General features: G+C 47.1%; 1 protein-coding gene across 6 annotated transcripts in view; it reads left to right on the top strand.

The window, feature by feature from the left end:
• The window catches only part of ralgapa2 (Ral GTPase activating protein catalytic subunit alpha 2), a 163,140-nt gene that overhangs the window by 26,267 nt on the left and 118,575 nt on the right, over window positions 1–18,298 (top strand). For all 6 annotated transcript variants that reach the window (XM_036962847.1, XM_036962850.1, XM_036962846.1 and 3 more), the window contains exons 2-3: window positions 5,459–5,569; window positions 9,082–9,131. In XM_036962847.1, coding sequence (XP_036818742.1) covers window positions 5,459–5,569; window positions 9,082–9,131 — 161 coding nt within the window. The remainder of the gene's footprint in view (window positions 1–5,458; window positions 5,570–9,081; window positions 9,132–18,298) is intronic.

Consider the following 18,298-nt stretch of genomic DNA (forward strand, 5'->3'; position numbering starts at 1 on the left):
GTCAAAGTCGTGACTTTTCCGATGTTATCTGACGTTTTGGAGCCGGTCGGAGAGAACAGTGAGGATAGACAGTCAGCACTATACATGTCAGCGTGGAGAACATGTTGTGTTTCTCTTCCTGAGTTACCTCCCTTTGAATATTTAATATGGCCATCAGGTATCGGCTCATCTGAATAGCTGTTGTAGGTTGTTATTCATGGGGACTCAACAGCTGCTCTGCTCTGACTGACAACAGGAGATCTTCCTGCACACGATCAGGAACAGTCAGTCGCTTGAAATACTTAGACCCAAGGTAGGATTCCTTTTCGTATTCCGTTGTGATTTCGTAAACAGTTTTTTTTTTTGGGGGGGGGTTTAATTTTCAGTGTAGAACACTTACTCCGGTAGCCCACTTCTTAACTCCTCTGGGATATGGCCTATATGTTACTACCTCCCCTACAAAGCATTAGCTATGTGTCCGGACTGCCATTGCCAAGAGGCGGATTAGCGATTGGCCGAGTGGAATTACAAATAAACTGTTTGGATTAAGAACTGACCCCGGGTCTGTTCTAGAGGTGGACCAATTAATCGGAATGGCCGATTTAATTAGGGTCGATTTCAAGTTTTCATAATCGGAAATCGGTAATTTTGGACACCGATTAAAATTATTATTATTTTTTTTTTACACCTTTATTTAACTAGGCAAGTCAGTTAAGAACACATTCTTATTTTCAATGACGGCCTAGGATCGGTGGGTTAACTGTCTTGTTCAGGGGCAGAACGACAGATTTTTCCCTTGTCAGCTCGGGGATTCAGTCTTGCAACCTTACAGTTAACTAGTCCAACGCTCTAACCACCTGCCTCTCATTGCACTCCACAAGGAGCCTGCCTGTTACGCGAATGCAGTAAGAAGCCAAAGTAAGTTGCTAGCTAGCATTAAACTTATCTTATAAAAACAATCAATCAATCATAATCACTAGTTATGGTTGATGATATTACTAGTTTATATTACTAGTTTATCTAGCGTGTCCTGCGTTGCGCAATCGCAAAAAAGGACTGTTGCTCCAACCTAAAACCTAACCATAAACATCAATGCCTTTCTTAAAATCAATACACAGAATATTTTTAAACCTACATATTTAGCTAAAAGAAATCCAGGTTAGCAGGCAATATTAACCAGGTGAAATTGTGTCACTTCTCTTGCGTTCATTGCACGCAGAGTCAGGGTATATGCAACAGTTTGGGCCTCCTGGCTCTTTGTGAACTAATTTGCCAGAATTTTATGTAATTATGACATAACATTGAAGGTTGTGCAATGTAACAGGAATAGAGCCTTGGACTAGTAACCGGAAGATTGCAAGTTCAAATCCCCAAGCTGACAAGGTACAAATCTGTCGTTCTGCCCCTGACAGGCAGTTAACCCACTGTTCCTAGGCCGTCATTGAAAATAAGAATTTGTTCTTAACTGACTTGCCTAGTTAAATAAAGGTAAAATAAAATTACAAATAAATTCAAAAAAAATCGGCCGATTAATTGGTATCGTTTTTTTGGTGCTCCAATAATCGGTATCGGCCTTGAAAAATCATAATTCATATCTAGTCTGTTCTCTGCTGTTGAACTGTTGAACTTGTCCCGAACTCCTTTAGCCACACTCAACAATCGCACCAACACCTTCCTCTCCTCTCTGCTCCTCTGTACTGAGAGAGGTGCTATTGTGTCGGGATCAGTGAAATGTTGGCACTCGCTCACTTCCACACACAAAGGTCTCTCTGAGGAGCAGCAGTCCCTGTTCCCCTCAACAGTGAACAGCAGGACATCTCCTCTCCTCACATATCCATCCATCCGCCGTAACAGTCAGTGCTGTGTGTAGATGACAGATGAATGGCTGGTGTTAGCCACGTTCCCCCTCCTGTTTCATCATGCAATCAGGCAGCTCAGCTCCGTGTTGATCCTGTAGTCTCTCTGAAGGATTCAATATAACATCAGCCTCCTGCATTCCTCAGACCTGCAGAACCGGTTCTACGTCCGTTGGCACGGCAACAAGGGAACTGAGAGCCCATTGAGTGGGGGTGGGGGTGGGGGTCCCCACAGGTTTCAATAAAGCCCTACCAAAACTCATGAAAGCACTAACCGTGCAAAGGAAGTCCATTGAAATGCACCAGTGTAAACAGTGTATTGTCTGTATGGAAGATCTCTTGAGAATTCTTCCCTCTGTCAGAAATCGTCCCGTCTTCTCTGTGAACTTGTCTCTTGCTCCATCCGTCACGCTCCACAACCTGGCGAGAGGGGTTTGGTTTGAGCAGATGGAGAGCAGTGAGTTGATGTGTGAGGTAGAAAGAGCCGGATGACAGGCTCTGATGGGTCTGTGACATGCAGGACGTCAAACAGAAATGATCCAACTCCACACACATACACACACACATACGCACGCATACACACATACGCACGCACGCACACATACGCACGCACGCACGCACACATACGCACGCACACCGCCTCATGTTCAAGGGATTGGCGTAAACACAGATCTAGGTCAATCTATCAAATTCATATGTTGATGATGGACAGACATGGAAACTATGCTGGTTGTTGACTAGAAGTTCAACATTCCAATTTCCCAGGCACACAATTTCCAAACCAGCCAAGTTGGCTAGTCGTTAGAACAACATGTTTGTTATTGCATGTATGCACAACTCCTTTTGTATTAAGCCACTCTGAATCTACTTTGTTGTCCAAAGAAGAACTCCCCCTGGACAATAAAGGTTAGTGGGGTTAGTGGGTCTCCTGACAGCTGTAGGACAGGAATATGGGAGGAAGTGACCTGGGAATGGCTTTATCACCTGACCAATGACCTGCCGCGTGCACTCCTTTCTCTTTTATGCTCTCTCTTTCTCACACACACACACACGACCCTCAAGCCCTCCTGATTCCCTCCTTCCCTGAGGATGTGCCTGCTGGTCCTCTCCTGTTCTCTCCCAGCAGGCTAGTGGGTTAGTGGGTGGGTACTGCTGCTGATGAGTCAACATGTATTCCTGAGCGGTAGGCAGGAAGCGCTCCAACACAATGAGCAGTGCTGAAAAGTGGACCATGTGAGGGGCTGAGATAAGAGCGCTGCCTTGGCCCTTGGTACTGGGTCTGTACTGTCTTTTGTCACAGGGAATAGAGCTGGTAAGGTGCAGAGCACAGTGTGTGTGTGTGTGTGTTATTATTCCAGCCCCTATCTGAATAGAGACCTAAGTATGACAGTGTGGTGTGAACTTACAGGACAGTGATTTAGCTCAGTGACTGCATACAAAATGAGAGAGGGAGAGATAAGATGGATGTCGGGAGAGAGGCAGTGTTAAGCCCCCCCCCCCCCCCCCCCCAAATGATTCACAATCTTTCGAAAGTGCTTAGTTTGCTAGTGAATGTGTGCAGGAAAGGGTATTATGCCAGTGTGTTATTAGGATCTGAATGGAATTTCCCTTGTTGCGAAATATGACACTTTGTGTGAAGGAGACTTATTTGCCATGCTGTTGTTTTTGGCACACTGCTTAGGGCAGTCAGGTCAAGTGTGATGTTTAACCTGATCGAGTACTCTCTTATTTTTGTAAACATTGCTTAAGGATTTGGAAATCTGTCTATAGCTGGTCGGGGATCTGCAGAATGTAATGAAAGGAGGAGTATGCAGGCTGGGGAATGGTTATCTCTGCTCTACATTTTCTTGTGTTCTCGTCTCCCCCCCTAGTCCCAACATTTTACTGATTTATGTGCTACTGTGTGTTTTTCCATGTGTCACATGGGAATACTGCCGTATAAAATGGGCTGCTCTGCTGTTTTGTTGTTGTTGTTGTTGTTGTTGTTATGGTTTTAATAGTTAGCCTAGTATTGTGGTGCTGCATTTCCACTCTGTTGCAGATGATTGTGAGAATATTTTTTGATTTGACCTTTATTTAACCAGGCAAGTCAGTTAAGAACAAATTCTTATTTTCAATGACGGCCTAGGAACAATGGGTTAACTGCCTGTTCAGGGGCAGAACGACAGATTTGTACCTAGCTCGGGGGTTTGAACTTGCAACCTTCCGGTTACGCTCTAACCACTAGGCTACCCTGCCGCCCCGAATAAGGCCTGATATGTCTTTCCATTCAATCAGAGCTGCAGTCAGATTAACCTGAGAACTATGGACAAGAGCAGCTCCTGTCTCATCCAGGACCATTTACTCTGTGATGGCCGTTGTTTGCCTTTAACTGTGGGCCAGATCCATGGAACACCGGTTCAAACTCTATTGCCAGGGCGATATCCATGATTCTTCATTATCGGTGTTTTAATCTGGGGGCAAACATAAATCACAAGACAGACTGTCATTGTCCCACAGTGGCTGGCTGGATACAACTACCAGCAGTCCCCCTGAGCCATTTACTGGAGACTATCTGGGCTTGGTTTGGGCCTTCGGGCCCCGTCCAGTTGACTGGTGGTTGATGGTGTATTGAACACAACTGAGGACCAGGACAGACTAGAGCCTCAACAGAAGGTGAATCTTAATTGCTCAATTAGGGGGAAGAAGTCTAATTGGTTTACATCCAACATGATGATATTCTAGCCTGGTCGCAGAGCGATGTGCTTTTTAGTCATCTTTGTCATGTTTTTTTTAGCATGCCAGCGAATACAAGAGGACTTGGCTGAAGAATAGATCTGCTAGCAGGCTAGAGCTAGCCAAGACCTACTGTGCATGTATGACTGCTGCTGGTCCTGTTCCCCCAGACATCACCTGAGGTCAACATGCCTCGACCCTGGCCTTGGAAACCTCTACACTCTCTCCCCATCTCCATAACAGATCACCCTCAACCACCAGCACAGCACCGCTCACACACCACACATGGCTAAGAGCTTTTACAGTTTGGTGAGCTATTAGTTTCATTTCAACTAATTTAACAAACAAACAAAGACAAAAAACCATCGTTGAATCAAGGTGTTATGCAGAGGATTGGAGGAGAGTTGTACGGAATGCAGGTTAAAGTAAGGTTGTCCCAGATTCTGGAATTCCAGAAGTCCCGTTGACAGATGACGCTCTCAGTTAAAATTCTATGGCTCTGCCCTCCCCTGTACCTCAGTATGTCCCTGCTCATCAGTGATGCTCCTTGGGGATTCCGTCCTCCACGTGTACCCCCCCCCCCCCCTTTAATGATCTACACCATTTAAACAGACAGCATCCACGGAGTTAACCGCTTTCTTTATAGCATGGTGGGCTAGCCTAATTAGACGGTTTCCCTCTCAAACCCCTTGGTGTGCTGTTATGTAAATCCTCACATCCGCTGAATTACCAAGGATGTTTAAGCTTCTGATTTATGTATGACAACATATGTTTGAGACACGGGAGAGAATTATGGGTACTCTTCTCACTGGAATCTTTCATTGTTAGACTGTAATGGCAGCGATTTTTACATTTTGGCCAGTTTCACTAAACAACAATCCTTGTGTTTTGTTTGTTTCCTTTTGCAGATATCATTGAGAAGAGTGAATTGAAGACCTTCTTCGAAAGCAACTGTTCGCAGATTTATTTTATCTTCTATGAAAATTTCATTACACTGGAAAGTAACTTAAAGCAAAAAGGTAAGGAAGGGTGTGCTGCCTGTGTGTGTTTTAAAACAGGGCCTATGACTACTACCCCAGTAGTAGAGTGTATAACTAGCTGGGTAAACTACCCCAGTATCTACCCCAGTAGTAGAGTGTATAACTAGCTGGGTAAACTACCCCAGTATCTACCCCAGTAGTAGAGTGTATAACTAGCTGGGTAAACTACCCTAGTAGTAGAGTGTATAACTAGCTGGGTAAACTACCCCAGTAATAGAGTGTATAACTAGCTGGGTAAAATACCCCAGTAGTAGAGTGTATAATTAGCAGGGTAATGACGTTTTCAGCTCGTTCAGAGCCGGTGTGTTCAATTCTGCAGGGGGGGGGGGGGGGTTGTAGTTTTCATTCCATTACTTTCCTTAGCTGTTCAAAGCCAATTAGAGTAACATAAATTCAGATCTGGTATTACATTGCAGCAGGTTAATGATTTGAGTGTGCAACCAAGGTGATTTTGGGACCATTCAGAGGTGAAAAAGACAACTAGCAAGACGAGGCACAAAGCCCTAAATCAAATCGAGCTTTATTTATATAATGCATTTCAGACATGAATGCAATACAATGTACTTCACAGGGAAAGCTACTTAAATAAATTATATACATTTACTACACAACAAACATGAGGATAAAAAAATGAAAGAATCACAATAAAAACTGAAAGACTAGAAAAGCTAAAAAGATGTTTTAAGATCTCTTTTAAATATGTCCACAGTTTCAGCCTCCCCCAGGTTCTCTGGCAGGCTATTCCAGAGGCTGGGAGCATAGTAACTAAATGCTGTCTCTCCATGCCTCTTGGTTCTAGGCTTTGGTAAAGTTAAAAGGCCAGTGCCAGAGGACCTGAGGAACCTACTGGGTACATAACTTAAAAGCATGTCTGATTTTGAAGATGTAGAGCTTATGTACTACATGTTCAAATTTAATTTAACACCACCTCAGCCCACAGTGGGGATTCTGGGGAACTATAGGAATGTCATTATTTTACAGTTTGTTTCATACTGTTGAAGTCGACAGTTTACATACACTTAGGTTGGAGACATTAAAACTTGTTTTTCAACCACTCCACAAATGTCTTGTAAACAAACTATAGTTTTGGCAAGTCTGTTGTGTCATGGGCAAAGTAGATGTCCTAAGTAATTTTTCCCCAAAATTTTTACAGACAGATTATTTAACTTATTCACTGTATCACAATTCCAGTGGGTCAGAGGTTTACATACACTAAGTTGACTGCCTTTAAACAGCTTGGAAAATTCCAGAAAACGATGTCATGGCTTTTTGACATTTGAGTCAATTGGAGGTGTACCTGTGGATGTATTTCAAGGTCTACCTTCAAACTCAGTGCCACTTTGCTTGACATCATGGGAAAATCTAAAGAAATCAGCCAAGACCTCAAACAAATTGTAGACCTCCACAAGTCTGGTTCATCCTTGGGGGCAATTTCCAAACACCTGAAGGTACCGCGTTCATCTGTACAAACAATAGTACACCAGTATAAACACCATGGGACCACGCAGCCGTCATACCACTCAGGAAGGAGACGTGTTCTGTCTCCTAGAGATGAACGTACTTTGGTGTGAAAAGTACAAATCAATCCCAGAACAACAGCAAAGGGCCTTGTGAAGATGCTGGAGGAAACGTGTACAAAAGTATCTATATCCACAGTAAAACGAGTCCTATATCAACATAACCTGAAGGCCGCTCAGCAAGGAAGAAGTCTCGGGTCCTGGGAAAGAACATTTTAAATGCCCCCCTCTTGGCATCAGAGAGAGAGAACATGTTGCAGTTTCCAATCTAATTTCCCACAATTCTACACATGTTGCCTTGGTGCAGAGAACAACATTTTTGGCGAATACAGGAAGAATGGAGTTGAGGAAATTAATCAATGATTGAGTGCTGTGGATACCAATATCCCTGTGAGCCTCCCAGGCCCATGTTGTGCATTTCAGGGTTTAAGAACATAAATTGTGGATGAATAATATTACATTGTACCTGTTCCGGTTTTCTTTCTCCTGGAGGTGTAGCAGGGATCGGACCAAAATGCAGCGTGGTTATTTGTATACATCTTTAATAAAGATGAAAACACGAACAGTATACAAAAACAACAAATGTGAAAAAACCTAAACAGCCTATCTGGTGCAAACAGAGACAGGAACAATCACCCACGAAACACTCAAAGAATATGGCTGCCTAAATATGGTTCCCAATCAGAGACAACGATAAACACCTGCCTCTGATTGAGAACCACTTCAGGCAACCATAGACTTTTCCAGACAACCCTACTAACCACAATCCCATACCTACAACAAACTCCTAGACAAAACACACCACATAATTAACCCATGTCACACCCTGGCCTGACCAAAATAATAAAGAAAACACAAAATACTAAGACCAGGGCGTGACAGTACCCTACAAACTTTTTAGTTTGTTGCTAGCAATATTCTGGATGCAGACCTCTGCATTACTTCACTTTGGGAAACCCTGGATTAGTATTGCTGGGAGCTAATAATAACCTAGAAAGTGCATCACAGCACAGTACATTTCCCAGAACCCTCTCCTTCTCAAAACACATACCACACTCCACACTGACATTACTCCTTGAGTTTAGTGCAGGATTCTCAGAGACGTACTCTAGGTAAACTTGTTTAGATAGAGGGAGGAGAACAGAGAAGAGCTTGATCTGGCCCGTTATCTGGCCCGTTATCTAACCCAAGGTGGCGCTACACTACCCTCCGATCTAAGTGCTTAGTGGGTACGGCACAGCCAGGGGTGGTTTCTGGACAGGGCCTTCTCTCCCCCCCTGCTGTCAGTCTGTTTGTTGATGAATGGGCTCTGTAACGCACACCCCTCTGTGGGTCCTCTCCCCAAGTCCCCTTCCAGCACTTACCGAGCCCTGCGTGACTACCCCCATGTTTAATGCATGCTCCATCGTAGGGCCTTCAATAATTAACCCTCACTACTCTTTAAAGCACTGTTCTGATGACATGGTTGAGAGGGATGACTTCAGCTTCCGCGTTGTCCTCCTCACAGCTTCAGCCCCTAGCTCTATTTTGATCATGACCTTGGGAGGAAGTGACCGCCGGTATACCAGCAGCTGCCTCGTTGTAGTGCTCATAACTCGTCTTTTACTTACACACACACACTGTGAAGGGTTTATAGTACACAGACAAGATCATGAAAGTCACACAACTGTCAGGGCTTTGGAATGATGAAGTACGTTAGTCACATTCATCCTGGCCCTAGAGAGCTGCAGGGTCTGCCAGTTCTCATCCAAGTCAATATGTCTCACTTCATTGTAAGAGAGAACTCGCATCCCGAGTGTTGTGATCAATTAGGACTTACAAAAGTGATCTGGATGATAATCAGATGCTGGACTACAGAAGGAAGTTTGGAAACCACTGAAGTGAAATGAACTACACATTTCTGACAGGTTCCAAACCCCAATGTTGAACTGTCTTTCCTCTTATGGATGAAACTGACTCTTTTCTCTCTTTCAGGGAACAAATCTCAGAGGGAGGAGCTGGACTCTATCCTCTTTATTTTTGAAGTAAGTTGCTGTACCTTTCTGTTCTGAATCATGTTGATGGTTCCCTGTCTGATGTCTAGTGACAGTTCCAGCCGTAGACATGGATCAGATCTGTCTCTGTGGTTACGGCGTTTCAACCTGTTTACTCAGCTCTGCAGTCATCTGAAGGGAGGGGCCAACACCGTTTCCTTGGTGCTAATTCGACCTGCCTGCCTACTTCCTGAATTGACCTCAAATAGAAAAGGAAAGGGGGTTGTTAAGGAATAAATAGACCCTGCTTGATTGTTTTTCACCAGTGTTGAAGGCTGCACACAGATATGGCAAAAACCTTGCTGTGTACTGTATTCATTTGCAGGGTTTTTGTTCAGTAGAGATGAGTGTTGCGTGGGCTACATGGTTTATAAACAGCTTGACTGATGTCATTCTCCAGTCTGGTGCTTCTCCTGGAGGTTAAAGTCCCCCACCTTGTTTTCCCACCTGACTCAAACAGCAGCTCCAGTTTCCAATACAAACAGGCAGTTTCCAATACAAACAATACAAGCTGTCAGTCTCTAGAAGAGAGGTGGAGAGAAGCTAGAAGAGAGCATATGTCAAGGTCCTTTCAGTGGAAATGGAGTCTGTGTGTGAGGGGAGTGTTCTTCTCACTGTGTCGACAGAGGTCATTCTAGCAGGGCAGGACAGAGGAAGAGGAGCCCAGGGCTGTGGTCTGGACATGGGCCCACTGGCCTCCCAGTGTGAGATCGAGGCTTAACGGTGTCAGCAGGCCATATACTCTACTCCAGGGACGGGCAACTGGCAGCCACTGTGGCCAGTTCAGATTTGTTGTGGCCCCCACTCCAGTCCAAGTTGCCTGTCCCTTCTCCACTCTGTCTGAGAGCTACCCAGGCATCTTCAACGTATTATCATTTGACATAAAATGTATCCCCATATGTGGACTGCGTTTGGCTTGTTATTCGCAAACTTACGGGTGTGAGGTGCAGAACATGCTATATATATTGTGCTTTATTAGCATGCTGGTATCGCAGGTGCACGTGATGTCCTGTGTTATTGACAGTCAGCTGCTTACAGTCTTTCTCCTGTATTGACTGTTGAGCGAGAACTTCACCAACGGAGTTCAAACTGTATTTGTGATACCTGACTTTCACCTGACTGAACTCCTCTCTCCGTACATTTTAAAAACCTGGGCTCCAGTCAAGCTGACATCCAACCCGGTATTGACAGGAAGTGCTCTCTGTCTGTTCATGTGGCACGAAGCTAGGCTTCAGTCTGGCTTTCTCTGCCTCCCTCCGCAGCATGAGAAGTCTGTCTCCCTCCACACGCGCCCAGTCATATGGCCTCGGATTCCACATGCCTTTTAAAAAAATATTTCTAAGTTATCCTTTGAAAAATAACTAATATTGAAAGCAGCTTAACCCAAGAGTGTTCCCCTTTAGCCCCGTGTGCTTTTACAGTGTGCCGAGAAGATAAGCTCACTGAGTAGTGTGTACAGGACCGATACGAACAGCTTTGATCCTCAACTGACACACTGTCTTCCCTTCTCTCTGAGCTGCTAGATTAGACATGTTGGATCGTACGTGGCTGTTTATAACAGTATGGACTTGATATACCAGGTCTATCTGCGAGCGTACGCCTGGCACCTATGGGTGTCGTTTTGTGTTCGGCCCCCAAAGAATGCATTCACTTCACAGTGTAAGGGGATAGATTTGTACAGTAGAAAAGGCCTGGAAATAAGTTCCCAGAAGAAGGTTTTGAAGGTGTGCACAGGTTTATTTCCTTCTGTTCTCAAGGGAGGGCATGTGCCTGTTGTCGGGGCCCTTCTGTGCTGTGTCTTTGTACTCTTACTTTTGGATCAGATTCAAATTGCCGACATCTTGTGCTGGGAACTGCAATGCCCCTAGTACTGTAGCAGGTCTGTATCATCAGTTTTAGTTAGGCTCGTCCATCAACCATAAAGTCATCCCCAGACAGCACAGAGGTGGGTGTGTGACTGGATGACTGCAAGGATAAAGCCATTAGTGACTCCACACTTTGTGACACACTTTATCATTCGGTTTGACAGACGGGCCAAGAATAAAGAATCTCTCTGCCTTCAATAACCCACTTCATGAATTCATCCCTGTAAGTCTCCCGATACCTCACTAAAGGTAGCAAGCTCCTAGCTCCAGTTGTCTCCCCTCTCCAAGCTCCTAGCTCCAGTTGTCTCCCCTCTCCAAGCTCCTAGCTCCAGTTGTCTCCCCTCTCCAAGCTCCTAGCTCCAGTTGTCTCCCCTCTCCAAGCTTCTAGCTCCAGTTGTCTCCCCTCTCCAAGCTCCTAGCTCCAGTTGTCTCCCCTCTCCAAGCTCCTAGCTCCAGTTGTCTCCCCTCTCCAAGCTCCTAGCTCCAGTTGTCTCCCCTCTCCAAGCTCCTAGCTCCAGTTGTCTCCCCTCTCCAAGCTCCTAGCTCCAGTTGTCTCCCCTCTCCAAGCTCCTAGCTCCAGTTGTCTCCCCTCTCCAAGCTCCTAGCTCCAGTTGTCCCCCCTCTCCAAGCTCCTAGCTCCAGTTGTCTCCCCTCTCCAAGGAAAGATGAGAAACTAGGCTACAGATTCCCCATCCGTCAAACTAAGACCCCATCTCTGGGCCTGCTTGACGTGTCCCCATCGTGTAATTGTTTTGACCTGGCTGTGCTGTGGAGATGACCTTACTGTCACCGTGGTGCGGTATGTGAGCCCCCTTTTCTGAGGGTGTTTTGGGTGGGGGGGGTCATCCTCTGTGTAGCAGAGCCTGCTAGAGGGGTAATGGGTTTTTCTGTTCTCCCTCAACGCAGCACCCCCACCCCCTGCCGCCGTCTCCCGCCACCTCCCTGCCCTCTCTGTGTGTGGTGGCATTGTCAGGGGCAGCTTGCACTGTTGCACTGGCGTGTAGTGTGTGTGTGTGGTTACACCACGGTATGATGAGGCGCAGAGAGCCTGTGTACTGCTCTTCATGCCACAGACACAGAATGTCATAGCAATACCTGTACATCTGCCCTTCAATACACCTCCTAACACGCACAGTTAAAGAGTTCAGTAACCAGCCTAATCAATACCTGCCCCTGGCAATACCGAACCGTTGTCCGTGCCATCCCTTATTCAGTCCATGTTTTGGACAACCTATTAGTGCCACAGTCAAATGCCTGTTTTCTCTTGAATGATCTCACGCACAGATCTAATGCACAACAGCAATGTACCGAGTCCTCTCAGCCAGACGCATCACATTGACCGCGTATCACACGTTCAAAGGCAACCGTCAGAGGAGATGTCGCAGCGTGACATAGAAGCTGAGGACAGAGGGCTGCTGGCCTGCGCTACACGCTGCGTGTTTGCTAAGTCACGCTGTGAATACCACCTCTGTTGAACTTGATCGACCCTGGCTGCCTCCCATGAAACACTTGCCTGCCTTCACTCTCAGATTGGCAGTGGGCATAACGGCTGCTTTCTCCCAGCCCTGGCCTGCCTCTCCCCATCACTTCCTCACTTTCCCCTGTGTCTTCACTGCCGAGAGGGAGCAGGCTTTTGCTAGGCCACTGCAGCGGACACTACACGCTAGAATAGGTACACACTGACTGCACAGTATCTGCCCCTAGCCTACAAGTGGGCTAATCAGTCAATGACAACGTCCTTGCAGTTGTTCATATGTGGAGGCCACACTGAATGTAGATGCTTTAGGTTGTGTGTGTGTGAACACCTTCCTAATATTGAGTTGCACCCCGTTTTGGCCTTAGAATAGCCTCAATTGGTCGGGGAATGGACTCTACAATGTTGACTCCAATGCTTCCCACAGTTGTCAAGTTGGTTGGATGTCCTGTGGCTGGTGGACCATTCTTGATACACCCGGGAAACTGTTGAGCCTGTAAAACCCAGCAGCGTTGCAGTTCTTGACGCACTCAAAGCGGTGAGCCTGGCACCTACTACCATACCCCGTTCAGAGGCACTTCAATATATTGTCTTGCCCATTCACCCTCTGAATGGCACACATACACAGTCCACAGCTTGTCTCAAGGCTTACAAATTATTCTTTAACCTGTATCCTCCCCTTCATCTACACTGATTTGAAGTGGATTTGTGACATCAATAGGGGATCATAGCTTCACCTGGATTCACCTGGTCAGTCTGTGTCGTGGAAGAAGAGGTGTTCATGAATGTTTTGTACAGTCAGTGTAGATACAGAACATCAGCATCAGTCTTCACACTTTTCAACTAATTACAGATCATTTCCTGCTGTACCGACAAATTGCAGCACATTTGAGTAGGTGGATGAGGAACAGTTGAGGAACGCTGTGGGAGAGCGACACTAAATACAGCAAGTGTATGTAGGTGGAAGTCATGGGACATCGCTCTAGACCTCTGGCGTCATTGTCACAAGACGGGAGCTCTGTGGTCACATGACAGGACTCCCAGACCCACTGACTCATGGTTATTTACCCTCCCTCATGGCAGAGGTGACGGGTCAGTGGACAGGACATCATTGGAAATTCGTCAGAGGCACACATAAAAAGTAAGTTATTTTTGTGTGCAGTACACAAGTTTGAATACAGTGCATTTCAATCATAGATAAAATACCGTTTTGTTGATCTCGGGGTTGTGCGACTGGCTGTGGCCCTGTGATTCTGACCAGGTTAGGGGTTGTGGTACTGGCTGTGGTTCTGACCAGGTTAGGGGTTGTGGTACTGGTTGTGGTTCTGACCAGGTTAGGTGTTGTGAGACTGGCTGTGGCCCTGTGATATTGACCAGGTTAGGGGTTGTGGTACTGGCTGTGGTTCTGACCAGGTTAGGGGTTGTGAGACTGGCTGTGGCCCTGTGATATTGACCAGGTTAGGGGTTGTGGTACTGGCTGTGGTTCTGACCAGGTTAGGGGTTGTGAGACTGGCTGTGGCCCTGTGATATTGACCAGGTTAGGGGTTGTGGTACTGGCTGTGGTTCTGACCAGATTAGGGGTTGTGGTACTGGTTGTGGTTCTGACCAGGTTAGGTGTTGTGAGACTGGCTGTGGCCCTGTGGTTCTGACCATCTTAGGGTTTGTGAGACTGGATGTGGTTCTGACCAGGTTAGGGGTTGTGGTACTGGTTGTGGTTCTGACCAGGTTAGGTGTTGTGAGACTGGCTGTGGCCCTGTGATATTGACCAGGTTAGGGGTTGTGGTACTGGCTGTGGTTCTGACCAGGTTAGGGGTTGTGAGACTGGCTGTGGCCCTGTGATATTGACCAGGTTAGGGGTTGTGGTACTGGCTGTGGTTCTGACCAGGTTAGGGGTTGTGAGACTGGCTGTGGCCCTGTGATATTGACCAGGTTAGGGGTTGTGATACTGGCTGTGGTTCTGACCAGATTAGGGGTTGTGGTACTGGTTGTGGTTCTGACCAGGTTAGGTGTTGTGAGACTGGCTGTGGCCCTGTGGTTCTGACCATCTTAGGGTTTGTGAGACTGGATGTGGTTCTGACCAGGTTAGGGGTTGTGAGATTGGCTGTGGCCCTGTGGTTCTGACCATGTTAGGGGTTGTAAGATTGGCTGTGGCCCTGTGGTTCTAACCATGTTAGGGGTTGTAAGATTGGCTGTGGCCCTGTGGTTCTGACTATGTTAGGGGTTGTGGTACTGCCTGTGGTTCTGATCAGGTTAGGAGTTGTGAGATTGGCTGTGGTTCTGACCAGGTTAGGGGTTGTGAGACTGGCTGTGGCCCTGTGGTTCTGCCCAGGTTAGGGGTTGTGAGACTGGCTGTGGTTCTGACCAGTTTAGGGGTTTTGAGACTGGCTGTGGCCCTGTGGTTCTGTAACCAGGGGACCTCCGAGTGAAGTGTGTGTGTCTGCTTCCCCAGTATCCGGGCAGCGACCTGACTCTGAGCCCAGCATACGTCACCCAGTCCCTGACTCACCACTCTGAGCCCAGCATCCGTCACCCAGCCCCTGACTCACCACTCTGAGCACAGCCATCCGTCACCCAGCCCCTGACTCACCACTCTGAGCCCAGCATACGTCACCCAGCCCCTGACTCACCACTCTGAGCCCAGCCATCCGTCACCCAGCCCCTGACTCACCACTCTGAGCACAGCCATCCGTCACCCAGCCCCCGACTCACCACTCTGAGCCCAGCATACGTCACCCAGTCCCTGACTCACCACTCTGAGCCCAGCATACGTCACCCAGTCCCTGACTCACCACTCTGAGCCCAGCCATCCGTCACCCAGCCCCTGACTCACCACTCTGAGCCCAGCCATCCGTCACCCAGCCCCTGACTCACCACTCTGAGCCCAGCCATCCGTCACCCAGCCCCTGACTCACCACTCTGAGCCCAGCCATCCGTCACCCAGCCCCTGACTCACCACTCTGAGCCCAGCCATCCGTCACCCAGCCCCTGACTCACCACTCTGAGCACAGCCATCCGTCACCCAGCCCCTGACTCACCACTCTGAGCTCAAGGCTGCTCTGACCTACAGACTGGGAAAGCCCCCAGAATACACAGAATACACTTCAATAGGGTGGTGCTCAGAGGGTTTTTAATATACCTTATTTGATGCAACAAATATGCCTTTGGGTAAAGGAGAGCAGATAGAAAAGGAGAGCTCTGTGAGAGCTAAATTGATGTTACTCCACTATTTTTGGATATCAGCCAGCAACTGAACACTGTGGTTGTCTGTGTGTAGACCCTTGGGACTCAGGCCAGCCTACTCTCCAGTCAGTGCTGTAGTATAGACAGGACGGTAATCATGTTATGAAGGCAAGAGGACATGGAGGAGAGGAACGAGCTCGATTTACACAGCTCTCATGATTTACTGTGCTAGTCTCTGCCGTCGCTCACGGGGGCAGACGATTGGCCGTGATTGATGTCAGTTTAACCGCTCGCTGCAGAGCCGACCCATTAAAATGCTGGGTATGTAAATGTGAATGTTCCAAGTAGGTCATGAATAAAATAATGTCAACCTGTATTGTGGCTGCCCGTCAATACTTCTCCTCTGTGTCTCTGGGTTAATGGCCTCATCCCCCCCTTCGTCCGCATCAAGGGTGAAAGAGCTCAATGGCTTTTTATTGGCTTGTTTTCTACCAGCCAACATCCTTCAGGAGAATGTACATGGAGCCATTGTGTGTTTTTCCTCCTCTCCGGTTTGGATTAGGATTGTCAGATCTTTCGCAGGAGACTTCTGGTGCAAGTATCAATGCTTATTTACAAGCGTTGGCGCTTGCAAAGTCAATGGTCGTGGGTTCGATTCCCGCCGGGGCCACCCATATGTCAAAAGGTATGCACGCATTGACTGTACGTGACTTTGGATAAGGTGTCTGCCAAATAGCATAAATGTCAGCCTTCACCTGACCACTAGAGAGTTTAGATTTGTCATTTGATGCATTGCTGTCGAGTAGTAGTCTAGGCCTTCGTTTTGTAGGTTGCTATTATGGTCTAAACCTCTGGGTATCTATTAGGCAACCGTCACTGGGTTTGCCTTATTTGTCTACTCTGCCTCACTGGCAGTGGGTTGAACTCGCCGGCCCTGTCAAAAACAAATCCTAGCTGATCATTAAAAGCTTTTTTTTTTAAGACCTGCTATGAAACGTAAGGGTCAGCGAATTCCGCTTGCTTTGACTTTGACAACAGTGGAATATGTGAATACTGATCGGACTGGTAATCATTAGCTTGAGGAAGAGCTACAGCGTGTTGTTGCTGCCACCTACTGGTCAGAGAGCAGCATGAAGCCGTTTCACGAATGCCTTTTTGGTTATATGTGTGCTACATTGCATGTCTGATAAGCTTGTTACGATCAAATTTAGATATCGCGCAAGCAAGAACTCTGTTTGGTAGGCTACTTAACCAATCCGATCAGATCCATATTAGGCCTACTTCTATTTGATAGTCTATCGGCTGTCATCATTTGAGCTCAGCATCTACTTCTACAAACGGCTGGTGATTTTGGTTTCAGTGTAAATGAGTAATCCACTGTTTACACTGTGTGGGGTTGGCCTGGAAACATTTTCAGTCTTCCACTGTATGACCGGACATTTTACTGTCACATATTATTTCACCACTGTAGGTGGTGAAGGCCTAGTGATCTACTGAACTGTCCTACACATTTGGGTTACTCCAACATTTTCAATGCAGGTTCACGCGATAGTTGAATTAAATGACAGTGAACTGTGACCCTGCTCTGTTCGCCTGCTGTGGCTCTCTGGGCTGTGATGGTCACATGCCTGCCATGCCGTTCACTCCCAACTCCACTGTGACTGACTGCCCTATAGAAACTGTCTCTGGCTCTGTCTCTGGCTGGTTTAAGAAAAGTTTCCTCATGTTTTTCTGGAAAGTACGCTCGCTCTTAACATGAGTTGAAACTCCACCGAATCCTGTTGACTTATTCACCAACTTTTCTCGTTGTTGCGTCGAAACAAGGGATGAGAAAGACTCCACAGGTGCGGTGTTACATCCTACCAAAGTGAAGCTTAAATCAGTGGGTACAATGACAAAAACAAAGTCTTCAAAGTTCCCCTGAGGCTGTCTGTGAGCGCTGGAAAGCCCTTGTGGGACACCTCTGGTAGAAGTGTATTCTGTGTCATGTACGCCCTGTGGCTGGAAACCTAAGTACGGATCATGTAAATGTGGTTGGAGTCGGACGCGTCCCTCCGTAATACCCCATCTTTATGCCTGGAGTACGTCTCCAGATTAGAGTAACTCAGTCAGCCCGCTCTGCTCAGCCCCTTTGTCAGGCTCACAGTGCTTCATATCAGCCAGTAAAGTCCCATTGTTGCGGCTGCCATTCTCACCGCCGCGGGGAGTCTCCCCGCTTCTGCTCTGCATTCCCTGCCTTCCCCTGGACGAAGGGTGGGTGTTACACACACACACACACACCACCCTCCCTCTCTGGAAACCACACAGGCTTAGACTTACCCCCCACTGTTTTACCACCTAGAGTAATGTCTGCATCTCCAAGGAGAGCATCAGTGCTGGGAGCTGGGCATGTCTAATCCCAGCCGGGATCAATAGAAAGGTGCAATAGAGAAGGACATGTATCGTCACGCTCTGGATCAGAGAGGAGTCAACCAGGACACAGGGACACCAGGAGTGATGGCTGTCAGATTTTTGTTTCTATCACTGAGAAGGAGAGGGATTTAGACGGAGAGTGGAGTAGACACGAGGAGAGATGCACAACGAGAGAGAGAGGAGAGGTGGAGGAGGGGAGAAATACAGAGCGGGGGGAGGTGTTGATA

The sequence above is a fragment of the Oncorhynchus mykiss genome, chromosome 25 (assembly GCF_013265735.2).
Source record: "Oncorhynchus mykiss isolate Arlee chromosome 25, USDA_OmykA_1.1, whole genome shotgun sequence".
Lineage (NCBI taxonomy): Eukaryota > Metazoa > Chordata > Actinopteri > Salmoniformes > Salmonidae > Oncorhynchus > Oncorhynchus mykiss.